General features: G+C 43.4%; 1 protein-coding gene across 1 annotated transcript; it reads right to left on the bottom strand.

Annotated features, from left to right (window-relative positions):
- Nucleotides 1-1,712: 1,712 nt before the first annotated feature.
- Nucleotides 1,713-13,919, bottom strand: LOC141463636 (epidermal retinol dehydrogenase 2-like). Its single transcript, XM_074146145.1, has 6 exons — nucleotides 13,593-13,919; nucleotides 7,225-7,356; nucleotides 6,103-6,202; nucleotides 4,758-4,902; nucleotides 3,312-3,437; nucleotides 1,713-2,574 (listed from the first exon to the last, which is right to left on the bottom strand). Exons 1-6 carry the CDS (start codon nucleotides 13,911-13,913, stop codon nucleotides 2,481-2,483), a joined length of 918 nt encoding a protein of 305 aa, XP_074002246.1. The 5' UTR covers nucleotides 13,914-13,919; the 3' UTR covers nucleotides 1,713-2,480.
- Nucleotides 13,920-22,027: the final 8,108 nt, after the last annotated feature.

Below are 22,027 nucleotides of genomic sequence, written 5' to 3'. Positions count from 1 at the left end.
CTGCATTCTCCTGGAATATCTAATAGCTGTGGATCCAAACCTGTGTCTTCTGACTATAACAGCAAAGAAAAACTCAGGCAGATAAGCCAAGTTATTTTGTTAAAAAAATTTATTTCACAAAGCCTATGGTTTTGGCTAGCTGCTTAGCAAAGCAGTCCACATCGGTTTCTTCAGAAGATCAAGTGCCCCCAAGAAAGTTACCAGAAAAAGAGGTATCTGCTTGGTTCCTTCCTGAAATGAGATCAGACCACCACGAAGACCAGCTTCCAAGCACCTGCATATCGCTCTTGTGTATGATTTCCAAATTTATAAAATAAGTAACAGTAGAGCCTGTATCTCAGCTGCTTTTTGTTGTTGTTGTTGTTGTTTTTTCTTGGTCTCGTTCAGAGGATCAAGTTAGCGCCAAGCAAAATCATATTCTCTGTACTTAGAAACATTATAGGACAGTAAGATTTCTGCTACCACAGGAATATGAACTCACATGGAAAAGAAACACAACAGGCAACAAAATACCATGTTCTGGACTGTATTTGTATCGGTGATTGTCAAGCCAATGCAGCCATCCCAGTCAAATGTAGGACCCAGTGATTTTGCTTTCCACGTCCCTCCGCAGAACACGTTTGCAGAGACACTCAGAATGAAAAGCTACTCGCCCTCACAAGAGCTGGAGTTTGATACATACCGTCCATATGTATGAACCCATTTCTCTCCTCCTTTGCTCCAGAATCCTGCACGCCCAGTATTTCGTAGTCAGGAGGAAAAATGTCCTCTTTTAGCATAAAAAGGTGAAAAGTTTGCAAGACGCAGATACACCACACAGTTATTAGGGACTGACTTTATTACCAGGGAACAGCGCAACGTACATATGGACAGCACATTTAGGTAATACCTGTTTTCTAAGTAGTAACTTCCATTTCCCGAAGTATACTATAAAACGAACACAATTTCTGAGGCAGAAAAATCTGCAAATCCAAAAGGATAGTAAGACAAATCCTTTCTTCATCAGTCTGAATTCTGACTCTCATCAATCCATCATAAAGATAAGGCCATTTTAATACACTTGTTTTACTCAGCGTTTCTTGTTCATCAGTAGTAAAGTAGTTCTATGTAAACTTCTGTCTGCTGGTAAACCTCACTAATTGTACAGACAAGAGAAATAAAGGTAGTTTGTAGGCCACGATGAGGAAAAAAACCCCAACATTAAAAAAATCACCCTTTTCTCCCAACTGTCCTTCAATTAATTGCACACTAATGCATTTTAGTCTTAGTTTGCAGGTGTTACCAATTGCCAGTAGAGCACCGTGACATGAGGTGGGCTTAGCCAGCATGTGCATAAATGGCATTTCAGGTATAATCTTCCTTTTTTTCTCATTTTGGATTTACCAGAAATCACGGGGGCTTTCAGTTTTCTAAGCGGCCATTGTCAAGAAGGGCAAGGCCTCCTCAGCCTACGTCCAAAATAAATGGATAGTCCTAAGATAAAGGGCAAGTAAAACAAATCTCTGTAGACACAGGGCAACCTGTCACCCGATTCAGAGAAACAAAACATAATGGCTGTAAGGATCCCATTCACACCAGTTCTACCAGCATCATTCCTTTCTGAAATAATCCCAAAAGAAGTCCTGATTATACAGTGTAATATCTTTGTTTCTAGTAGCTCAGTGACTTACCTGGCAAGATGTTTGATAGCCCACTTCACACTGGCAGTCTTATGCTTTCTAACTGCAAATTTATTCTTAAAATATTGCACTTAGAAGATACAAAAACTTTTACTACAAAGTTGCAGTCATAGTATTAGCTTTTAAAATAAATGAGATGAAGTAGATTAGCAGCACAAATGCATCATTTACATCCTTCTCCCTCCCCGCCCTGACATCCATAGTTATCTGTGAGTCCCAAGATCACCACCTTCAAAAATTAAGGTATTTCACTGGTTTTGCACTAACCAACACAGCACATATTTTCATTTCAGAAAACTTCCATTTGTATAAATTTGAATCTGTTGTTTCAGGAAACTCTTGAACTCCTCAGCTTACCCGTGAATGGTAATGGCACCAGCGGAGCAGCCCCTCCTCATAGGTCAAAGAATGGCAGCGAGAAGTCAAGACCACTAGAGGCTTTCCTGGCTCCTGGCCAAATACATGTGGTTTCTTGGTCCCTCCTCCCCCCACAGCTGCCAATTATTAGTTTGTGACACAGGATCATATTTAAGGCATTATAACAGACATAACCAAAGGAACTAATTTCAATTAATGCATTTCCAGAATGAGGTGAAAAGAAATCAGTTCACTGGATTAAAAAAAATAGTTTGAGTGAAAGCTGTTGATTAAAAGCCAAGTAAAAAGCAATTTCCTTAAAAGTTGTTACTAATGAGTAGTGAGGCACCTTAAGTTCACAGCTGCTAGAGAAGCAGACCTTTACCACCACCACCTTTAACAAGGTCCACTTAAGGGTTGCTGGTCTCTGAATTTTGTGCTTTTTCAGTCCTTCTTCCCTCGACCTTTGAAGCTATCCATAACATGGAGGCTTCCAAAATAGTCCGAAAAGAGAACAGTTAGTTTCACCGGTAGGAGGCTGTAAGGTAGGAGAGTTGAAGAAGAGAACAAAAAAACAAAACAAAACAAAAAAAAGAAAACAAAACAGACATCAGAAGAGTTCATAGAATCACAGAATGGTTAGAGTTGGAAGGGACCTTAAAGATCATTGAGTTCTAACCCCCTCCCACGGGCAGGGACACCTCCCACTAGAGCAGGTTGCTCAAAGCCCCATCCAGCCTGGCCTTGAACACCTCCAGGGATGGGGCATCCACAACTTCCCTGGGCAACCTGTTCCAGTGCCTGGAGTTGTACGGTTTTATCACAGAATTAGCTTTACCTGGCTAATACTGGCAAAGACAGTGTACTCTCTAGAATATAGTTCCACTGCTCCTCTCAAAATACCTATTACACTCACTTGGCAACCTGAGTTATTAGATTTCCCAGCCTGGCTTGCAACAGAGTCAGAAGTGTCCTAATGCTGGGGCAGGACACCAGATACACAGCTACTGAGAAGCAGGCCCCATCTCTACAGCCCACGGTAAAACTGCACCCCAATGGAGTCAGCAAGTCACAGTTAGACATTTCTGTCATTGTTCTGTGGTCCAAGGGTGGACTGAACCCCAAGAAACTTAAAAAAAGGAAATTCCAGAAATGTGCAGAACTTTATGAAATTTAGAACCAACAAGCAGAAGCCTGATCTGCACTTTTAGTCAAAAATATAACTGAAACAATCCTGGACAGAAAAGAGAGAGAGGTAAAGAAGGAAATACTTACTGTTTCAAAAAGAGTAAGAAATAGAGACTGCGTGGTACCATCAATATTTCTTGGTCCCGACGAATAGCAGTCATTATCTTCTCAGCCACAAACTCTGGCTCCAGAGCGGGAAGCAGCCTTGGCCACCTGGAAGAGAAGACATTTCTTACTGTGATACAAATAGCTTTGGATTCACATTTTACTCAAAGTAAGTCTCCATTTTGCACTTATTCAACTAAAAGAAGAAATAAATACCACAAATCCTATGAACAACAGAACCTTCATTATGCTAGAGAGTGAGTGGTCGTTCCCTTGATCTCTATGATCTCTCCTAAGACAAATCCACGTAGTCCTCGTATTATGACACACTAGGCTTTTATTCAGCTCCTAAATTTGTCATTATACAAGCATACTGAGCAAAGCTATGCCACTGCTTTCAGGAGGTGAACAGGGGGTTTAGAAGCCAGAGAGGACAAAAGGGGCATTTGGCTTCAGCAGGGGCCCTAAAAATAACACAAGCAGAGAAAAGCCCTGCTCATGATTTTCATAAAGGAAACCGGAGTACGTAACAGAATCACAGAATCACATGGAGTTGGAAGGAACCTCTGGAGATGATCTAGTTCAACCCCCCTGCCAAAGCAGGTCCACCTAGAGCAGGTTGCACAGGAATGTCTCCAGAGAAGGAGACTCCACCACCTCCCTGGGCAGCCTATTTCAGTGCTCTGCCACCCTCAAAGTAAAGAAGTTCCTCCTCATGTTTAGGTGGAACTTCTTATGTGCAAGTTTGTGCCCATTTCCTCTTGTTCTATCCCTGGGCACCACTGAAAAAAGACCAGCCCCGTCCTCTTGACACCCACCCTTTAAGTATTTATAAGCATTGATCAGAGCCCCCCCCTCAGTCTTCTCCAGACTCAAAAGACCCAAGTCCCTCAGCCTCTTCTCCTAAGGGAGATGCTCCAGGCCCCTAATCATCTTTGTAGCCCTCTGCTGTACCCTCTCCAGCAGTTCCCTGTCCTTCTTGAACTGGGGAGCCCAGAACTGGACACGGTACTCCAGATGGGGCCTCACCAGGACAGAGTAGAGGGGGAGGATAACCTCCCTTGACCTGCTGGTCACACTCTTCCTGATGCACTCCAGGATGCCATTGGCCTTCTTGGCCACAAGGGCACATTGTCAGCTCATGGTCATCCTATTGTCCACCAGGACTTGTAGGTCTTTCTCCTCAGAGGTGCTCTCCAGCAAGTCAGCCTGTACTGGTGCATGGGGTTATTTCTCCCCAGGTGCAGCACCCTACACTTGCCTTTATCATCAGGTACATCAAGTTCCTCTCTTCGCAACTCTCCAGCCTGTCCAGGTCTCGCTGTATGGCAGCACAGCCCTCCGGTGTGTCAACAACCCCTCCCAGTTTTGTATCGTCAGCATGCTAAACGAGTGTGGTGCATAAAAACCTCACAGGAGTTTACTCACTTGGTTTTACAGCCATCAAACATTCCTGTCTTTATGAAGAAAGGACACACGACTGTGGTTTTAATGCCAGTCTTTCCCAGAACTCTCATCTCTAAATCAACTGACTCCGCAAAACCAACTGCTGCAAATTTACTTGCACAGTAATCTGTAAAATAAATAAAACATTAATTGCAGTTAAACATTTTAATTTACTAATTAGATTTTACTAAACAGGTTCAGCGAGTCCTGCCACTGAATGCGTACGCATGAGCAGTAACAGCTTTTGACAGAGAACAGGTACAAAGCTATGCTCTGCTAAGTAAACTAACCAGCCACAGCATTTTTTTACAGTATACAACAGCAGCGCTATAGTATAGAAATAGTATAGAAATTATATACATAGCATGATAGCATGATATATACACAGTATCTGCAGGAAATTACTGTCTGATAATAAAATACTTAACAACAGAGTAGGAACTTTTCAGGATTAGGTTACTAATAAAATTTGCCTTTGATGAGATTCACTCCTTTTAATTTCCCTCTCCTAATTTAACTGTTGTTCCAGAATGGCAGGGAGGGTTTCTCATTGTATCCCCGCTATCACCTTTCCAATCTCTACTGAACAATATCAAATGAAATTACCTTTTCATACCAGACCTTATCTTTGAATCCAAGCACCAGCTTCTTATGCATCAAACTCAAGCTTCTAAGATTCTCTAATGTGGTTTCAACTTGAAGCTCAATTTGTCTTCATTATCACTGCCTTGAAGCTAGATTTCTTTTACTGCTATGTCACCTTATTTCATTTTCCTCCCCCTTTGCGTACATTTCCCGAGTTTGCCCTGATCTCAGCACTTTCTCTCCATAACCATATGGGTCCTCTTGAATGAATCGCCGAGAGACAGAGAATACAAAATGAGATATCGCACCTCTACCTCTGCACCACATCTGGACTTTAGTAGTTCTTTGAGTTAGGGAAACCTGTAGAGGACTCTGCTTAGCTTGAGAACATCCTTGGGGGAAAAAACCAACCAGCCAACAAAACCCAAGTGGCTTATTCCCCACCAAATATCTGCAAGTTAACTTTAACAACGTTGAAGTTCTCAGTTTCCAAAGTTCTGTATGGCTCCTGGATCCTCTAACTGCCTTGGCAGAGAAACCTGTTTCACAGCACTGCTGAGCAGCTGGAAAACTCTTTTGAAAGGAATGGTTGGTTTAAGGTCAGCTGGTTTGAAATTATGAACATTTGCTTTACCTATAGGCAAAGACCCAGAAATTCAAAATTAGAATTTTTTTTTTTTTATGAGTATTGATTGTAGCTTAAGTAAAGTTGTCTAAATGAGTGTTAGATGTAATACACTACCTGAAAGACGGTTGACTCCAATTAATCCCGCTGCGCTTGCAATGCTAACCAAGTGTCCATGGTTAGAGGCCATCATTGCTGGGAGGAAGGCTTTGTAAGTCTGCAATGTACGTCAGAGTAGCAATGAAACATTTCACTATGTAAACTACGTGCTATAATATTTTGAATTTAAAGTGTCCCCACAGCTTCCCAGGCTTCCATTATGGAAGGAAGGAGGAGGGGGGGGGGGGGGGCGGGGAATGAGTTTGTTGTTTGAATTGTAACCTTCAGCTACTAAGCTGGGACATTCCAGGCCCCACCAGTACCACTTTCTCCTCAACACCAAAGACAGATGGTAACTTGCTGAAAGCTAAAGATACAGCCTCAGCTAATTGTTAAGCTTCTTTCAGCCTAAAGCTCAGCACTGCAGCGTTTCAAAGGAGAATTAAGTGTTCACTGCAAATTCTTTAAAATGGCAAAAATTTGAATTTCATGTCTTCCTTCCATTAAATTCATTTAATCTCTGTGATTAACTTGATTTATGAAGAAACTGGAGCACGTTTCAATATCCCCTTTCCAATTCTTGATGATAGGAACACCATATAGATGACCTGCCTTCCCCGGAAGGAAGAAAAAGCAAATTAAGTTACTCACTTTGGACAAAAGCTCCACTTATTATTAAGAGCATTGTCCAAACATGTGGTATTTCTTACTGAAACCATCATAACCACAAAGCAACTGGAACAGTAACAGAATTGAACACTTCTCTGTTACTACAGAAGTAGCAACTTTTAGGCTGGGTCTGCTTTGTGTCAATTAATATTGAGGGATTATAACACTCGGCTGGCTTCAGAATTTATCAGATGGTAAACTTCAGCTCTTAAGAGCACTTCTAAATACGAAGCAGTTTTGCTTACATCAACCTACCCCAGAAGTTCCCAAAGGATCCATTCTTCCACCCTTTTTTTTTTTTATTTTACAGACTCCCAGGCATAGAAAGTAATTTCTTGCATCATTTCTGACTGAATTTACAAGGAGCATCCTTGCATATTTCTCTCAATTCCAGAGGACAAAATTAAAACATCTTTTTAACATGTTTTCATTGTTATGATGTTGTAGGTATACGCAAAGTACAGGTATTACCCAGAAGTGTGCCATTATGTTCACTTCCATGCTTTTTTCCACAAGTGAATCCGGAGAATCCATAAACCACTTCCCAGTAACAATACCAGCATTGTTGATTAGGATGCTAACGTCGCCAACTTCTTTTTTAACCTATAACAAAGAGCCTCAAGATATTATGCAATACATACATGCTTTCCAAGTTTTCTATGTGAAAACACAAGAAATAGAAATATTGCACATTTCAACATAAGTTGATCTTATTATGCTTGTTACGGATCCAAACACCTCAGGTTCTTGTACGTTCTCACCTGATGGCTTTTTAGAGCTGAGCTTACAACTGGACTGCAATACCTAAACTTTCGCTTGCAAGGTTCCTTGCATTATACTCAAATCCTTTTGTGTTTTCCAGGGAGCAAACTGAGCACAGAAGCTACGCTGCCACATGGCTTGAAGGCTGAAGGCAGCTTGCACAGTACTTGAATCTTTTGATGAGCAGAAGGAAAACTGGATTCCCTGTCAGTAGCGTTAATTACCTGCATCCCAACAGTCCATGGATTCATCTCTCCTACTGCTCAGGGCAGCAGCTACTTAATAGAATCTTAGTATTTCAGCTATTTAAAGATTCTCCATGCTGCTTTCCACGTGTTCCACTCCTCCTGACTGTGATTGTTAAACACTGACACGTATTACACAGGAGTTCTTCACTAGCAGTAACTTTACTTGCATTCCACAGTTCACACATTAAACCAGAATTCCTTACAGCTTTCTAGGGGAGCAGATGGAGTTTTCTGCCCTCAGTGTGTTGGAATTAGAATGGGCAAATAAAAATAAATAGTATATAATCGATAAGAAGTATTCCTCATGTGCATAGGCAGTAAGAAAGACCACCTGTAAAATTCATTTCCTCCTTACAACCTTTTTATTTATTCAAGTATCTTGATTACTTCAAGCAACTTTACAGGACAGAAACTTAGGAGCTCATCTTACCAAACAGAAAGGTTTTTTTTACAAGTTTATTTCTCATGAAGGCAGCCTGAAAGGACACCATGTTTCCATTGATATTAGCTCTCAGAACAACACAAGAAATGCAAAACCTGTAGGAAGGGTAGTATTTTGTCATGAAAATTAAACAAAAGCTGGAGGGTACTGAATAAAGGAAGATTTTAGAACACGTGCATTCACAGAAGGCAAAAGCCTTATGAGCTTCTGGGGCTCATGGTGCAGAAGCTTGTTTCTAGTGTATTTGCTTCAATTCTAACACTGTACCAAGAATCCTTGTAAGATGGTTCCCAGGAAGTAAGTTGGGTAAAGAGTAATATTGACACATTTAGTTCAGTAAGAGGAAAATGTGGTCCCTCACAACATCCTTCTCTCTAAATACAGATTTGATGGGTGGGCTGTTTGGTGGATGAGGAATTGGTTGGATGGTCACAGCCAGAGAATAGTAGTCAACGGCTCAATGTCCAGATGGAGACTGGTGACAAGTGGTGTCTCTCATGGGTCTGTACTGGGACTTGTGCTGTTTAATATCTTCATTAATAACATAGTGGGATCAAGTGCACCTTCAGCAAGTCTGCAGATAACACCGAGATGAGTGGTGCAGTTGACGCGCCTGAGGGATGGGATGTCATCCAGAGGGACCTGGACAAGCTCAAGAAGCAGCCCCGCATGAACCTCATGAGATTCAACAAGGCCAAGCGCAGGGACCTGCACCTGGGTCAGGGCAACCCCCATTATCAATACAGGCTGGGGGACGGAGGGATTGAGAGCAGCCCTGCTGAGAAGGACTTGGGGGTACTGGTGGATGAAAAACTGGATTTGAGCCAGGAGTGTGCAGTTGCCACTGCAGGAAGCCAGCCGCACCCTGGGCTGCATCAAGAGAAGCGTGGCCAGCAGGTCAAGGCAGAGGATTCTGCCCTTGCTCTGGTGAGACCCCACCTGGAATACTGCATCCAGCTCTGGAGCCCTCAACACAGGAAGGACATGGACCTGTTGGAGCAGGTCCAGAAGGCAGCCACAAGGATGATCAGAGGGCTGGAGCACCTCTCCTATGAGGACAGGCTGAGAGAGTTGCGGTCGTTCAACCTGGAAAAGGCTCTGGAGAGAGCTTATTGCAGCCTTCCAGTACCTAAGGGGGCTTATGAGAAAGACAGGGACAAACTTTTTAGCAGGACCTCTTGTGATAGGACAAGGGGCAATGGTTTTAAACTAAAAGAGGGAAGATTTAGACTAGATATTAGGAAGAAAATCTTTACTATGAGGGTGGTGAAACACTGGCACAGGTTGCCCAGAGAGGTGGTAGATTCCTCATCCCTGTCAACACTCAAGGTCAGGTTGGATGGAGCTCTGAGCAACCTGATCTAGTTGAAGATGTCCCTGCTCATTGCAAGGGAGGCAGACTTGATGACCTTTAAAGATCCCTTTCAACCCAAACTATTCGATGATTCTAAGTATAGTTCTCATTTTAGCTCCAGACTGAGGACTTCCATGAACCAACTCACTTGAGAGAACAACCATAGGGCAGCTGATATCAAGCTGATACTGTGTCAGTTCTGAAAAGGGGAATGAAAATATTTAATGCCATATTTGAAGTACAATTCATTAACCTGAGCTTTCTGGGAAAAAGAAAATTAGTGCTCTATATGCCATTTAATCTGCGATTTCCAGATCAAGCGCTAAACGTGTGCTGATCAGTAGCTTTGGGAAACCATGCTGGTTTATGTTTTTATACAGTTGAAGATCAGAGAACTTCATTTCTTAATGGCATTTCCTTTGTAAGTAGCCTACAGTGACTGAAGAAAGCACAAGCACATGTAGATTAGCCTGTATAAAAGCAGAGAATTAAGTTTTAATTTACCACCTATTCTTTATTCTAGCTTAACTTCCTTGTCTTCCTTAAACTCGTTCCAATCCTGTCCATGTTTGTTAACCAAGGGTTTAAAAAACAGAAAGCAGTCTTTGTAGGATTATACAGAACAGCTTTTATAATAAATTCATCAGCCAGAGCCCCTCTCCACCTCAGTCATTGCTCACCCATTCCTCTCTCTCTACTCACTTCTCAAAAAGTTATGACACAATTTAAGTATTTCTGAAGCAGCGCCACATGATCTCCACAGGTAGTCTTAGACAAGTTGTCCTACTCACCAACCTGAATATGTACCCCTCGCCACAAGTTAAAAATAGCATGCATTCAGAGACATAAATGTAATCATTAGTAAATGCTGCTTTAATTGCTGCATTATGTCAGATGATCTAGCAATTCTGGAAGCCTGGTCCAGTACCCTAAATCTACCCTTCGGGGTAAGTAACAAATACCTTAATAGGTGGTCACGTTTCTTTTGCGCAAACAGAAGAGGAACAGAGGTGAGGGGATGTGGCACATACAGTTAATAACTTGGTGATTGGGGCACTCAGGTTAGATGGGAGAAGGGAAATAAGAACAGAACCTTGACCATCCCATTTCTAACTAGTGGCGAAAACCTGAACGATCTCTTCCTTTACCATCTATCACTACTCAGTCTTCTGAAATATATGCACGCTTTGGATGGAATTCAAAGCGGACTCCAGGGCCTTCCTGCAACCTCTCTTCATGCTGCTTCCCAACTAACTAGGTGTGGCAGCTCTTTTCCTCGGCAAATTGGCTGTTTTAATTCCTTTCTCCTCTCAGCTCTCCCCGGTGCGTGACAGAGCCAAGACACTCAGCCCAGGCTTCCACACTCTGCTCTGAGGCCAAGTACAGAAGACCTTTACCAAGCTTCTTCCCCAGCTATTAAGGGGGGGGTTGAGGGTAACATCAGCTTTCCAGAGCTCTAAAGGTCTCCATTTGTGCAGGACAGGAAAGCATATTCCAGGTGTTTGTTTTAGGCCCAGGTAAGGCAAGCATTATGCAAACAGCTCATCTGGCTAAACACCTTTTTTTTTTCCAGGTATATAAAAAACCCAAACTATTTCCTGCTTGTTTCTGCATTTATATTTATGATTTTACATTGAAGCTTAGTAGTGAGCAATTCCCATGATTCCCAAAAAGCATCCAAAGTGTCTACTGTCTAAGAAGAACAACCCTCCATAACAGCCTATGAGAGGTGGAAGCAAGCATTTGATGTTTTACAGGCAGCATGAGATACCTCCAGGAAACGTGCCTCTACTGTTGCTCCTCTGCACAGGAGAGAGGATTCTCAGAAAAGTGGAGAACTGGCTGCAGACTGTCATCTGGACTAACAAGCAAGAAAAAAATCATGGATAAGCAAAAAAAAGTACCATGCAAGGGAGATCCTGGAAGTAAATGCAAGCCCAGATGCAGTTTTACAACATGATAACGAGGAAAAAGCTTCTGTTTCCTCACAAGTAGAAGGATCAAATAACAGAGTTACTTCCCTCTTTCAAAGTCCTAGATTCTCAAAGTTTAGCTGAACTCGGGGGAGGGAGGGGAAGGTCAGAGAAGGCCACATTCCTTTAGGGGTTGGGTACTTCTGGAACAGGGACACAAGAAATAAATTTTAAGCTATGGCTCTTGATAGCCAAAAGCTGTCCTTCATCCTGTTGGTACAGGAAAGGAACAAGGACACCACATGTGCAGGGCTTTTTGGCTTTCTTCCTACTGAAGTGACTTTTCCCTGTTCTCTCTGCGTGGCTGATGAAGTACCAGAAGCAGGTATTTAAGGTTCACATACATTTTATTTTGGCTTTGAGATTGTTTTACTAGGCACAAAGTTTTCAACCATATCCTGCCCTGCCTGTGTGCATTTAGTTTGTTATAGTCTTGCAAAACTCCCAAGTCATTGCATGAAGCTGAATCACCAGGTGGGGGGGAAAAAAAAAACCAAGCCAAAACCTAGAACTGTGCTGCCTCATCTTGCAAAGGCTGACGCTGCACACTACGAGGAGCCAAAGTCTACTACAGCGTGTTAAGTAAACAGTGGCACCACGCACCAACTAATACCAGCCTTCTTGTCACTGATAAGATGGGGAAGTTGTCAGCAGGACACGACATTTCTGAAATAACAGTACCAGGGTATTTTCTTCTATGTGGATCAGCAGAAGGATTATTAGCAGATCAGCTGTTCGTGAGCTGCTGACAGATTTTAAGTGAGGAATCACACACTGAGACCCTCTTACCACTTCTTTACTCCTGTCTACCTTCGTTTTTATCATCCCCAACTTGTGTCACACACATATCTACACCCTCTTCTCCTTTTTATATTTGTCCAGAAAGGCTCTGCTTTTCTCCATGGGACTGAAATGCTAGCCCTTGAGTCCTCAAAACTGAAGGTTAGTTTCCATCTTCTTCATTCCAGTGTCCTTCACGCTGCAATACTCCCTCCTCCTCCTCCACTCCTCCCACTTCAGTGGGAAGCAGAGTTACAGGCCTGCAGTGAGACACACACAACTGCTCTGCGGGGAAGGCTGATGTACAACTCAGCTGGCGCAACAGAACTACAAGGGGGACCAATGGTGACCACCATTACCAGAACGCAGAACCAATGGCACCAGCCTCTTACAAGCTGCAAGTAATGCACAACCTTCAGCCATCAGGAAGTTTGTCCTAGTCTTTTTTGCATAGAAAAAAGCAGAAGGGTAGAGCATCTCTGGCAGGGGGACAGATGAGACGATCTCCAGAGATCCCTTCCAACCCCATATCATTCTGCGATTCTCCAACACCACCAAAAGAGGAACATTATTTCAGTCAGCATGTTCCTGAGACCGCTGAGCTTTTTACTATTATTATGAATAATTCATCCCCAGGCAAACATTCACTGTGGAAACTTTGTAGTCCAACAGTTAAGTTTAGAAATATTTTAAGCAAATGAGAAAAGTATTTTATAATGGAAACTGTTAAGTAATTTTAGCTTTTGGCAATTCTACTACTTTGCCCAAAATATCTAACCACATGCTATGTTTACAATGCTCTCCAGAAAGGAAAGTAAGAAATACTTAAGACTTCAAGATACGTTTATTAATTCTGATAAAGCAAGTCTGCAAAAATCTATTCACAGTCATGGAATTATTTGAAAATTGCCTAAGTAGTTAATACTTTTATAGTGCATGGTCTTTAGGATTTACCTCTGGTAAAAGGATGCCAGAACCTGAAATACTGCTTTAGCTTCAATAAAATGATTTTCTGCACCTTACCAGGAAGCACGTGCTCCGTAACTGAATGAATGAGAAGCTACGCAGTTGAAATCAGCTATTGAAAAAGAGAACCAGCTCTTTTTGTTTTTAAAAGAACAGAGGTACACAATTCAACTCTAAAAAAAACATTCTTAGAATAGGTAGGATGCGCAATACATTCTGAATTAATTAACTTTAATCTCTTGCTTTGAAGTCACTAAAACTTATTACACACTCAGATTAGTGTCAAAGACACTAAGTAAAGTAAGATACTTTACCTGATCAGCTACTCTGTAGACGTCCTGCCTTTTGCTGCAGTCACAGATGTAACAGTGCACTCTGACTGCTCCATTTTCTCTGGCCAGTCTGCTTGTCTCCTTGAGCCCCTCTTGATTAATGTCCCACAGAACCACTGTGGCTCCAAGGCTGGCAAACTTCAACGATAAGAGTCTTCCAATGCCGCTTCCTGCCCCTGTTATTAATACTATTTCACCACTAACGTTCTTCTTCCGTCTAGGCACAACCAAGAACACTAGTGACTCCAGCATGTAATAAAAAGAAAGTCCGATGACTTTTAATGTTTCCAGGAAGAAGTTCATCTTGAGGCTATTTCTTCAGATACCTGTTAAAATAAAGTGTTTACCAGGTAGAATAAATCATAAAGAGATAAAATGCAAACAGTAATATTTCAACATTGAAAAGCATTTTCAGATCCATTCTAAATATTTTCTCTAGCCTGCTTCTGAGTGACATTTCAAAAAAAATATATAGGCTTTCATCAGCACATCTGACTCATCATGTTTCTCCAGGTTGTGCTTAATCCCCTCCAGAACGCAGCACACAATTGATTTACCATTGGGCAGAGCCAGGAAACACCTGCCCTCATCTGCTTTAGAAATTCCTCACGCCTCACATCATGAGTTTCTATCTTGGCTCTGACAGAATGTGGACCCAAAAACTAAAAATCAAAAAAGTGACGGTTCTCTCTCGAGCATCTTAAGTAGAAATGCATGGCAATTACAAATCAGAGTTTATGGCTTGATCAAACAACTCCAGTGCTAACAAGCTAGTATTTTAGGTCAGGAAAAATTCTCCTTCTAGGACCACAACTTTCTGGCTTTGTAGGTACTCTTTGTCATCAAGAAATCACATGCAAACCAAGGCACAGTCTCAACCCAGCTGAAACGCTGCCAGCATAGGGAGCTTCAGAATATAATAAGCTTATAAATCTCCAAAACACAACAGGTAAATTACTGGCTACCGCTACTAGCTTTTCAACTACCAGTACTACAATTACTGAGGAGAGCCTGCTTTTGCAATGGAATGGTGTTTTGTTTCAGAAAGCATTGCAAAGCTGTTGACTTTCTTCTCTTCACCTCCCTGCATTAAGCAAACGCCACGGGCTTGAATCATGCCATTTCAGGTATGCGCTTCACTGTCTGTACTCACCACCGTAACGCTGACACCAAGCAGGCATTTAAATCCTTGAAAGAATAGCAATTATTTCCCAGTATATAAATGCTATGCAATAAATGCACCCTTGGTCAAAGCGGATTTTAATCTTTGACTAACTACAACAAGAAGGATTAACATGTTCCTTCTCGGCAAAAGGTAGAGCACAGTGGCACTTACACTTCAACCTTTAGCACTACATGCCCAGTTTGATCACATCTATTAGTTAACATTGCTATCTATGTGTATAGGCAATCATGTCTGACAAGTGCCAAGAGATAAGTTACTTAGATCTCTGCTACTCTGAGCAAAGTTCATGAGTCTCAGGTTTTGCACATGGGAAACAAGGCCAGTACTGAAAAGGGATAGGCTACTGCTAGAACAGAGCAAGTTATTTCAGAGATTGCAGGGAGAAACATTAGGACGTGGCAAAACTATTCTGATAGCATTTGTCAAAAATCACAATTGGTAGGGAGACAAGTTCTTCCTTCTGAAGAAGAAGAGTCATAGGGTGATTGTCTTCTGTTCTTCATTCCCTTTGAAATGGGACAAAATGCGTGTAGAGGTTCTGGCATAGATGAAAGGCAGTAACACCAGCAAGAAGTGGAAGAAATGTTAAAAAGGCACAGGAACATCTTTCTAGAGCCAACACTGACATTTCCTGTGGCAGGCTCTCATAGCTATAGAGCTACTACAGATATAAGCAAAACCAGGGTTATACAGAAAGAGTGTTATGCATTTTCATGTACATCAAAAGCCCAGTAAGTTTTTTGAAAGACAAGTTCTTTGCTAAGTCTAAAACAGAAGCAACAAAACTTTAAAATAAAGGCAGCTGCTGAATTTAACTTGATTACACTAACTTCATGCACTAAACATCCTTCATGTAAAGAAGATGGGTATCTCTGGAATAGAGAAGGATGTTACAGCCTTTCCATAGCCCCTATGGAAAAAACCAAAAGTGGCAATTGTCTTCAAAGTATAATACATAATTTGACCTAAACCCCGTTTAGAATTTATGTCAGTAATTTATTAAGTAAACTAATCGTGTATTAGGCTTACCTAGGACAGAGACACACTAGATTTTAGAGAAGTACTGATTTTCTCTTAGAGAAGTAGAGCTGTTGAGGCATACAGACCACAGGAGACTCTGTTAGAACACCAACTGCACATCCTTCAGCAAGACCCTTAATTTCCACTGACACATTCTCTCACCTAACGCAGCTTTGACCGGGCCAAGCATACTCCGTCCTCACTGGTTCACAGCATTAGTACTGCTAATTACACCACCTACTGTAACCACACATACTCACACAGATAATTAAATCAGCCAACACACTTGGCTGATTTTGGCTCCTCAACTAAAGCGAGCAGGGATATACTTACAGGTGAATTAGCTGGGGTTACCCTTGGCACACAGAAGATCTCACATCTCATGCCATGTATTGTTTTGGGTTTTTTTGTTTTTTGTTTTGTTTTTTGTTTTTTTAATATGCCTACATCCACACAGACATCAGAATGGAGAGCTTTTATACTGTAGTGATGTATCAAAGGTTTTACAATGGCTCAGCAGACAGATTTCTTCCTGAGCACGGAGGGCTTTGCCAGCACGCAGGGGCTGGCAGACGTGCCAATGCCGGTAGCCCGGTGGCTCTCAGGGGCTGTCAGCGCTCCCCGAGCACAAGGGCAGAACTGAGGCTGCCACCCAAAAGCCGGCTAGCCAAGGGGATGAAAGGGTGGCCATGCAGTAACCCGAGGGGAGCCTGGCCAGCGTGAGTGGGCTCGCTCCATCTGCGGGGAGTGCGACACCACCACCGCCCCCAAACACCCCACAGCGGTCCTGTAGCCACCACGGGTGTCGGAGGGCTGAGGTGCAGCAATACTTTGTCACCACCTGGAAGGCGCTGGACTGCCTTAGCCGCACTTGGCACGCCTCATCTGCCACCCCAATTAGCATCATTAAAAAAAACAAAGCCAAAACCTAAACAATCCACGGGAAGTTTTCAGCCAAGGTGGCCCCGCTGTACCTCAGGGCCGCCTCCCGGCGACCTACCGCTGCCCCCACCGCCCGGACCCCCTCCCCGGCAGCGGGACTTGCCCTAGCAGGGGCCACAGGACCTGGGAACCGGGTCCCCCCGCCGAGCGCACCCGGTCCCGACCCCCAGCCCCGGGACCCCCGCGGCCACGGGTACCTCCGCCTGACAGGATGAAGGACAGCGAGGGCACCTCCGCCTACCCGGCGTGGCGTGGTCCGGGGGCTCCGGGGCGACCAAGAGCAGAGAGCAGGCCGAAGGGAGCCGGCAGCGCGGTAAGGCGGGGCGGCCTGGCCTTTATGCCGGCAGACCGCCTCCGCCGCGGGGGCGACCGGATGCCCAGGGGCGGAGCGGGAGGACTCGGCGGTGGCGGGAGGCTGGGCCGGGGACAGTCGCTGGGCTGCTGGGGCTTTCGTAGGGTAGAGGGACGGCTGCCATCCGTGCCCGGCCTGGGCAGGCGGCGGGGAGCCGCGGGGCCGGCCCCGGGAAGGGGAGCCGCGGCCCGGGGCCGGTTGAGGGCGCTCGGTCCCCTCAGGGCCTCGCTGAGGCTGGGGGTAGGGAGAGGGGCCTTAGGGACGGAGCAGCTCTGGGGGCATCTCCCCGTCAGCCCCACGCTCCCCACTGCCTAGTTTACTTATTAAAAAAAAAAAAAAAGCAATATTTATTACGTCTTTTTAATTTTTGTGAGGGAAGCAGTAACTTCTGTTGGAGAGGCGGTGGAGTGGGAGAAGGTGAATGTGGTGGGGCTGGGCTGTGTGGTGGGGCTGGTGCAGGAACCGGCCTGGGGGGGCTTCGGCGAGGGAGGGGGGAAGCTGGAGGAAGGGCAGTGCTGAGGGAGAGGAGGGTTCCCAGTTTGGCCTGGGAGGAAGTTTGGAGAAACCTCTTGGGCTTGGGGGACATGCAGGATTTAGGGAAGCCTGTGTGAAGAAGTCACTGCGCTTGGGGTGGTTGTCACTCCGTGTAGAGAGCGGCACCTCAGGGCACGCTTGGGTGTGAGGAGATCCTGTAAGGCCAAGCCCTGCGTGGAGCCATGGAAAGGGTTTCACCAGGCAAATGTGGCCCTTTCAGGGTGGTGTCCTCTCAAGGGAATGAACAAGACCTGAGCTTGCGAAATGTGTTCCAGCTGTAGTCAGAATAGAGTCTTGAGTTTGCAAATTCAGTGAAGTGCTCAGTATTTACCGCTATAGATACCTTTGTCCCTTAGAGCAGCAGTGTTTTGGAAGGTTTTTTTAACCTTCTGCTCATCCTGAGGTAGCAGAACTCTAAGGTGCTGAGTATTCACAGCTTCAAGGAAAGTCCATATGAGGAGAGAATGCTTAGTACCACCAGAAAAAAAATAAATGAACGTTATTTTCTTGGCACTAAGATCATCAATGTGCCTCCTTTCCAGCTTGGCGTGTTTGTGTTGCTGTTACACTGGGGTAGAAGTTTGAGAACACAGCTTTCTGAATGTTACTTTCATCTGATGAATTAAACAAACACTTGCTTAGGAAACACTAGATTTAATATACTGCACAATAAAAGGTATGAAATGGCAATTCATAATCTAAGATTCTTTAGGCAGCTTTAAAAATCTGCCGTTTGATCCGGTTGTCTCCAAAGAAATCTTGAAAACTCCCTGTGCACAAACATTTTCTGGGAGAAGGGATGGAGGGAGAACGTGGCTGACGATACACGCTGGTGAGAGAGCAGGTCGCTTTGCTTGCTTGCTTGCCTTGGAAGAAATGGCTCCCCATAGTCAAAAAGGGCAGGGGTTTGAAAGGTGCTGTGCTGTTTAAATAAATACTTCTCTTGCTTCCCCTGCACATTCTATTTAAAGTGTTGTTGAAAGAGGTCAAAAGGTCTTTCAGGTATGGAGTTTTGGGTCAGAGTCTAGGCTCTTGGCTATAGACTGCTGCACCTTCAAGAGCTATGCACAGAAGAGAAATGAACTGCTGGATTAGCCTATTTTAGTGAGAGCTAATGTATTAACACAGTAAATTCAGGAGGCTGATGATAGCCAGTGACACTGATGAAATTTGAGATTGGCTGCTGCTTTCTTTTTGTGGATTGTATCGTTTACAGTGGCTCGCTTAAAACAAGGAAGTGTAAAAAAACCCCACATTCATTTAATTTTCAAAAAGGTTTAAATAAAATATGTGCTTTGTAGTCATGCTTGGCAATTAATAACGTTTAACATTGAGACTGACCTTGTGATCAGAGTTGGAGGCTAGAAGGTGGGAGACCTGGCTCTTTTCCCCAGCTTGTACAAAGATTTCCTGCAAGTTATAAACTCACTGAATGAAACTAGCTGAAGTAAAACTCACCAAATATCTTGAGTTTACTTGTCTGGATGATGAAACGCTAAAATTAGCCTTAAGAAACCCTTTTTAAGGTTGTCAAATTAGTGTCTTCCACAGTCTGGGGTCAGGAGAAGACCCAAGTGGAGTCGTTACTCTTGATTCAAATCCAGATATGGAACTACCCTATTTTGTGTTAGATGAAGACGTCTCCCTTTTGCCACGTGTTATTTTTGGACCAATTTGTGAGCGTTGGCAAAACCCCAGGAGTGCAGAACTGGGACTGGTGTTATTTGTGCGTTTTTGTGTAAGATCATGTTGGACATTTTCAATGGAACCCAGGGTCATTCAAGTCATATCAACAAGTTTGAGGAACTTCCTAAGTGCTCTCACTTTTGCTTGTCTGTAGTACTTGTGCTACAGAAATGTGCTGCTATTCTGTAGCCATTTTTTACTAAGGGCTGCACTGTATTTTGGCCTATTTTAATTTCCAGAGAGCTCTTGGCATTTGTTGTTGGGTAGATATGGGCACCTCTAGTGAAAGAGCGTAACTAATAATAGCACACTAAATTGCTATTTATGCTTCATGTGAATCTGTGGTAGTTTCTTTACTACATGGACCTGACTTCACTGCCATTTAATCTTGATTATGGATGTGTCACAACAAATGAGGATAAAACAAATAGTAAGGGTTGGTCTAAGCTGGATACGTGCAACTGCATGGTTACCAGGATACTCATCCTCAGACTAATAAAAAAGAACAAGAGCCTGGCTTCTTGTTGGAGCCATATTCTCCTAAAAGCACTCACATCTTTTTTTTTTCTTCTTATCAGAGCACTCCAAGTATGGATATGTTTGATATTAAAGCATTAATAACCCCCCACCTACCCCAGCTGCTGAAGCGGAATAGTGTAATCTGTTAAAGGAGAAGCCACTGCCCGAGCATTCACACGCCATTAATGGTGTTGCACACACGCACACTTCCGCTCGGACACGCTTCCTGCTTCTTCAGGCTCAACCCTAGGTTTTCTGCAGCAGAGTCTCAAGCATCAGATTATATAAAATAAGTAATTTCATTGAAAAGTTACAGCAGCAAGGACAGCCCGGGCTGGGTACCTCCAAAGAGACAAAGAAATCCCTGGGCAATTATACCCTTGTGATCTCTACACCCGCCCTTCATGCACTGTCCATGCATCTTTTGGTGATTTTTTGGTCTGGGGTCTTCTAAGATCTTACTGGATTCTTTTTCTTTGTCCTGGCAGGCTCTTACCTTGTTGATTTGCAGTTTCAGCTGAGGGTCGGAGCCTCCTTAAGTTTACCCTCCTTGTGCACCTGTGCTTGCTGGCAGAACATGGAGAACTGAAGAGTCCCAGACTTGGGAAAAACACTACCAAAACATCAGTGTAATATCAACATCTTTTCCATACTAAAAGACTAAAACACAGCACTGTACCAGCTGCTAGGAAAATTAAGAAAAATAACTGTCGCAGTCTAAAGGCTTCAGCAAATCAACTACTCATGCTAAGTAAAGGTAGGCAAACAGCACAAATCATACCGTATTATAATCCTAAGTAAATTATTCTAATTACAACTTACTTATTTACGCTTAACAATTCACATCCCTCAACAAATATGCTTGTAAACACTTTGATCTGTTTTCTTTTAACTGGCAAGAAGTAGGAAAGGAAGTACAGGCGATACCACTGGTGCCTATATAATGTGATTTATTCTATATGTGTGCTGTGAAACTGGTAGAATCCCAATAATTTCCCAGTGGCAGTGTCAGCTGCTTTAGCAATTTCAGGAACCTTATGGCAATCACAGCCTATGCAACCTTGTCCTTACTCACCTGTTGCAACTGCCCAGAGAAGAATGGGCTAGTGCTTTGCTAATAGAAGTCAGATGTCTCCCGTGTTGCCTATGAAGGAAGTAGGGTAAACACCACAAAGCCAGAATTCTTTACTTTTTCTTCTTATTCCAGCAGAAGAAAAACAGCTGAGGCAAAGGAGGCTCCAGTCAAAAGGAAGGATCATCATCCTGAACACTGAGTTACATTCTAAATTTTCATTTGCCATATGAGTTTCCTTTGAGTCATATTTACCCTCTAACAGGAATTTATTGAATTCTAGTTCCTTCTATAAGCAGATCGAAAATACAGGAATTGTAGAAGGGACAAACTATTACCCAGTGTTTCCCCATTCGCTACATGTGGGAAGAGTGCCAAGTCCAGTTTAGTGGTGAGATGTGCTGCACTAACATCTGCTCAAGGTATTTGCTACCTACACAGCAAATATAATTAGCAGCTTGGTGCACTGAATAGCACGCTTCTATCACTTGTAAATCAAATTAAGAAGGGAACAAATCCTCATTGGAAGAGGGACATGACAGCACTAAGTTATCATCATGACGTATCCATTGGATGCCCAGATCCCAGAGCTCACGGCCTGTTATGCAACTGTGTTTACAGCGTGATGGTTGGTGTCAGGACCTGACGCTTTGTCTTTCATTCCCTGAGCATTTTGTTGCCGCGTGGTGAACCTCACCAGAACCCATGAGTAAAACCCTGCCAAGAAAATGCTTGGGGTTTGCTTTTTCAGCTCTCTGTGATCAAATTTACCATGTGCCCACACAGCATAGAGGATTGTGTGGGAAGAGCGTGCAAAACAAGACTAACTTAATCGGAGTTCCCATGGGACATGAAAGTGTGGCATGGGCAGAAGCCTCTGACCTTGCCAATAGGTACCATTATAGACAGGGGTGTGTCCAAAATTAAGTTCTTTACCCTGACAGGGGTGCCTGTTACGTTAGTCCTCTAATGCCCAATTCCAATTGCTCCTTGTAGATGTAGGTGGCTACATCAGCTCTTAGGATTAACTGGTGTTTGCTTATGCGAAAACTAGTGCATGCCCCTCAGCCATGGAAACATGTGCCAGTCTCTGTTACAGTAGGGTT

The sequence above is a fragment of the Numenius arquata genome, chromosome 4 (assembly GCF_964106895.1).
Source record: "Numenius arquata chromosome 4, bNumArq3.hap1.1, whole genome shotgun sequence".
In the NCBI taxonomy this organism is placed as follows: domain Eukaryota; kingdom Metazoa; phylum Chordata; class Aves; order Charadriiformes; family Scolopacidae; genus Numenius; species Numenius arquata.
The sequence above is the reverse complement of the archived record's forward strand: the minus strand, read 5'-3'. Positions and strand labels throughout refer to the sequence as shown.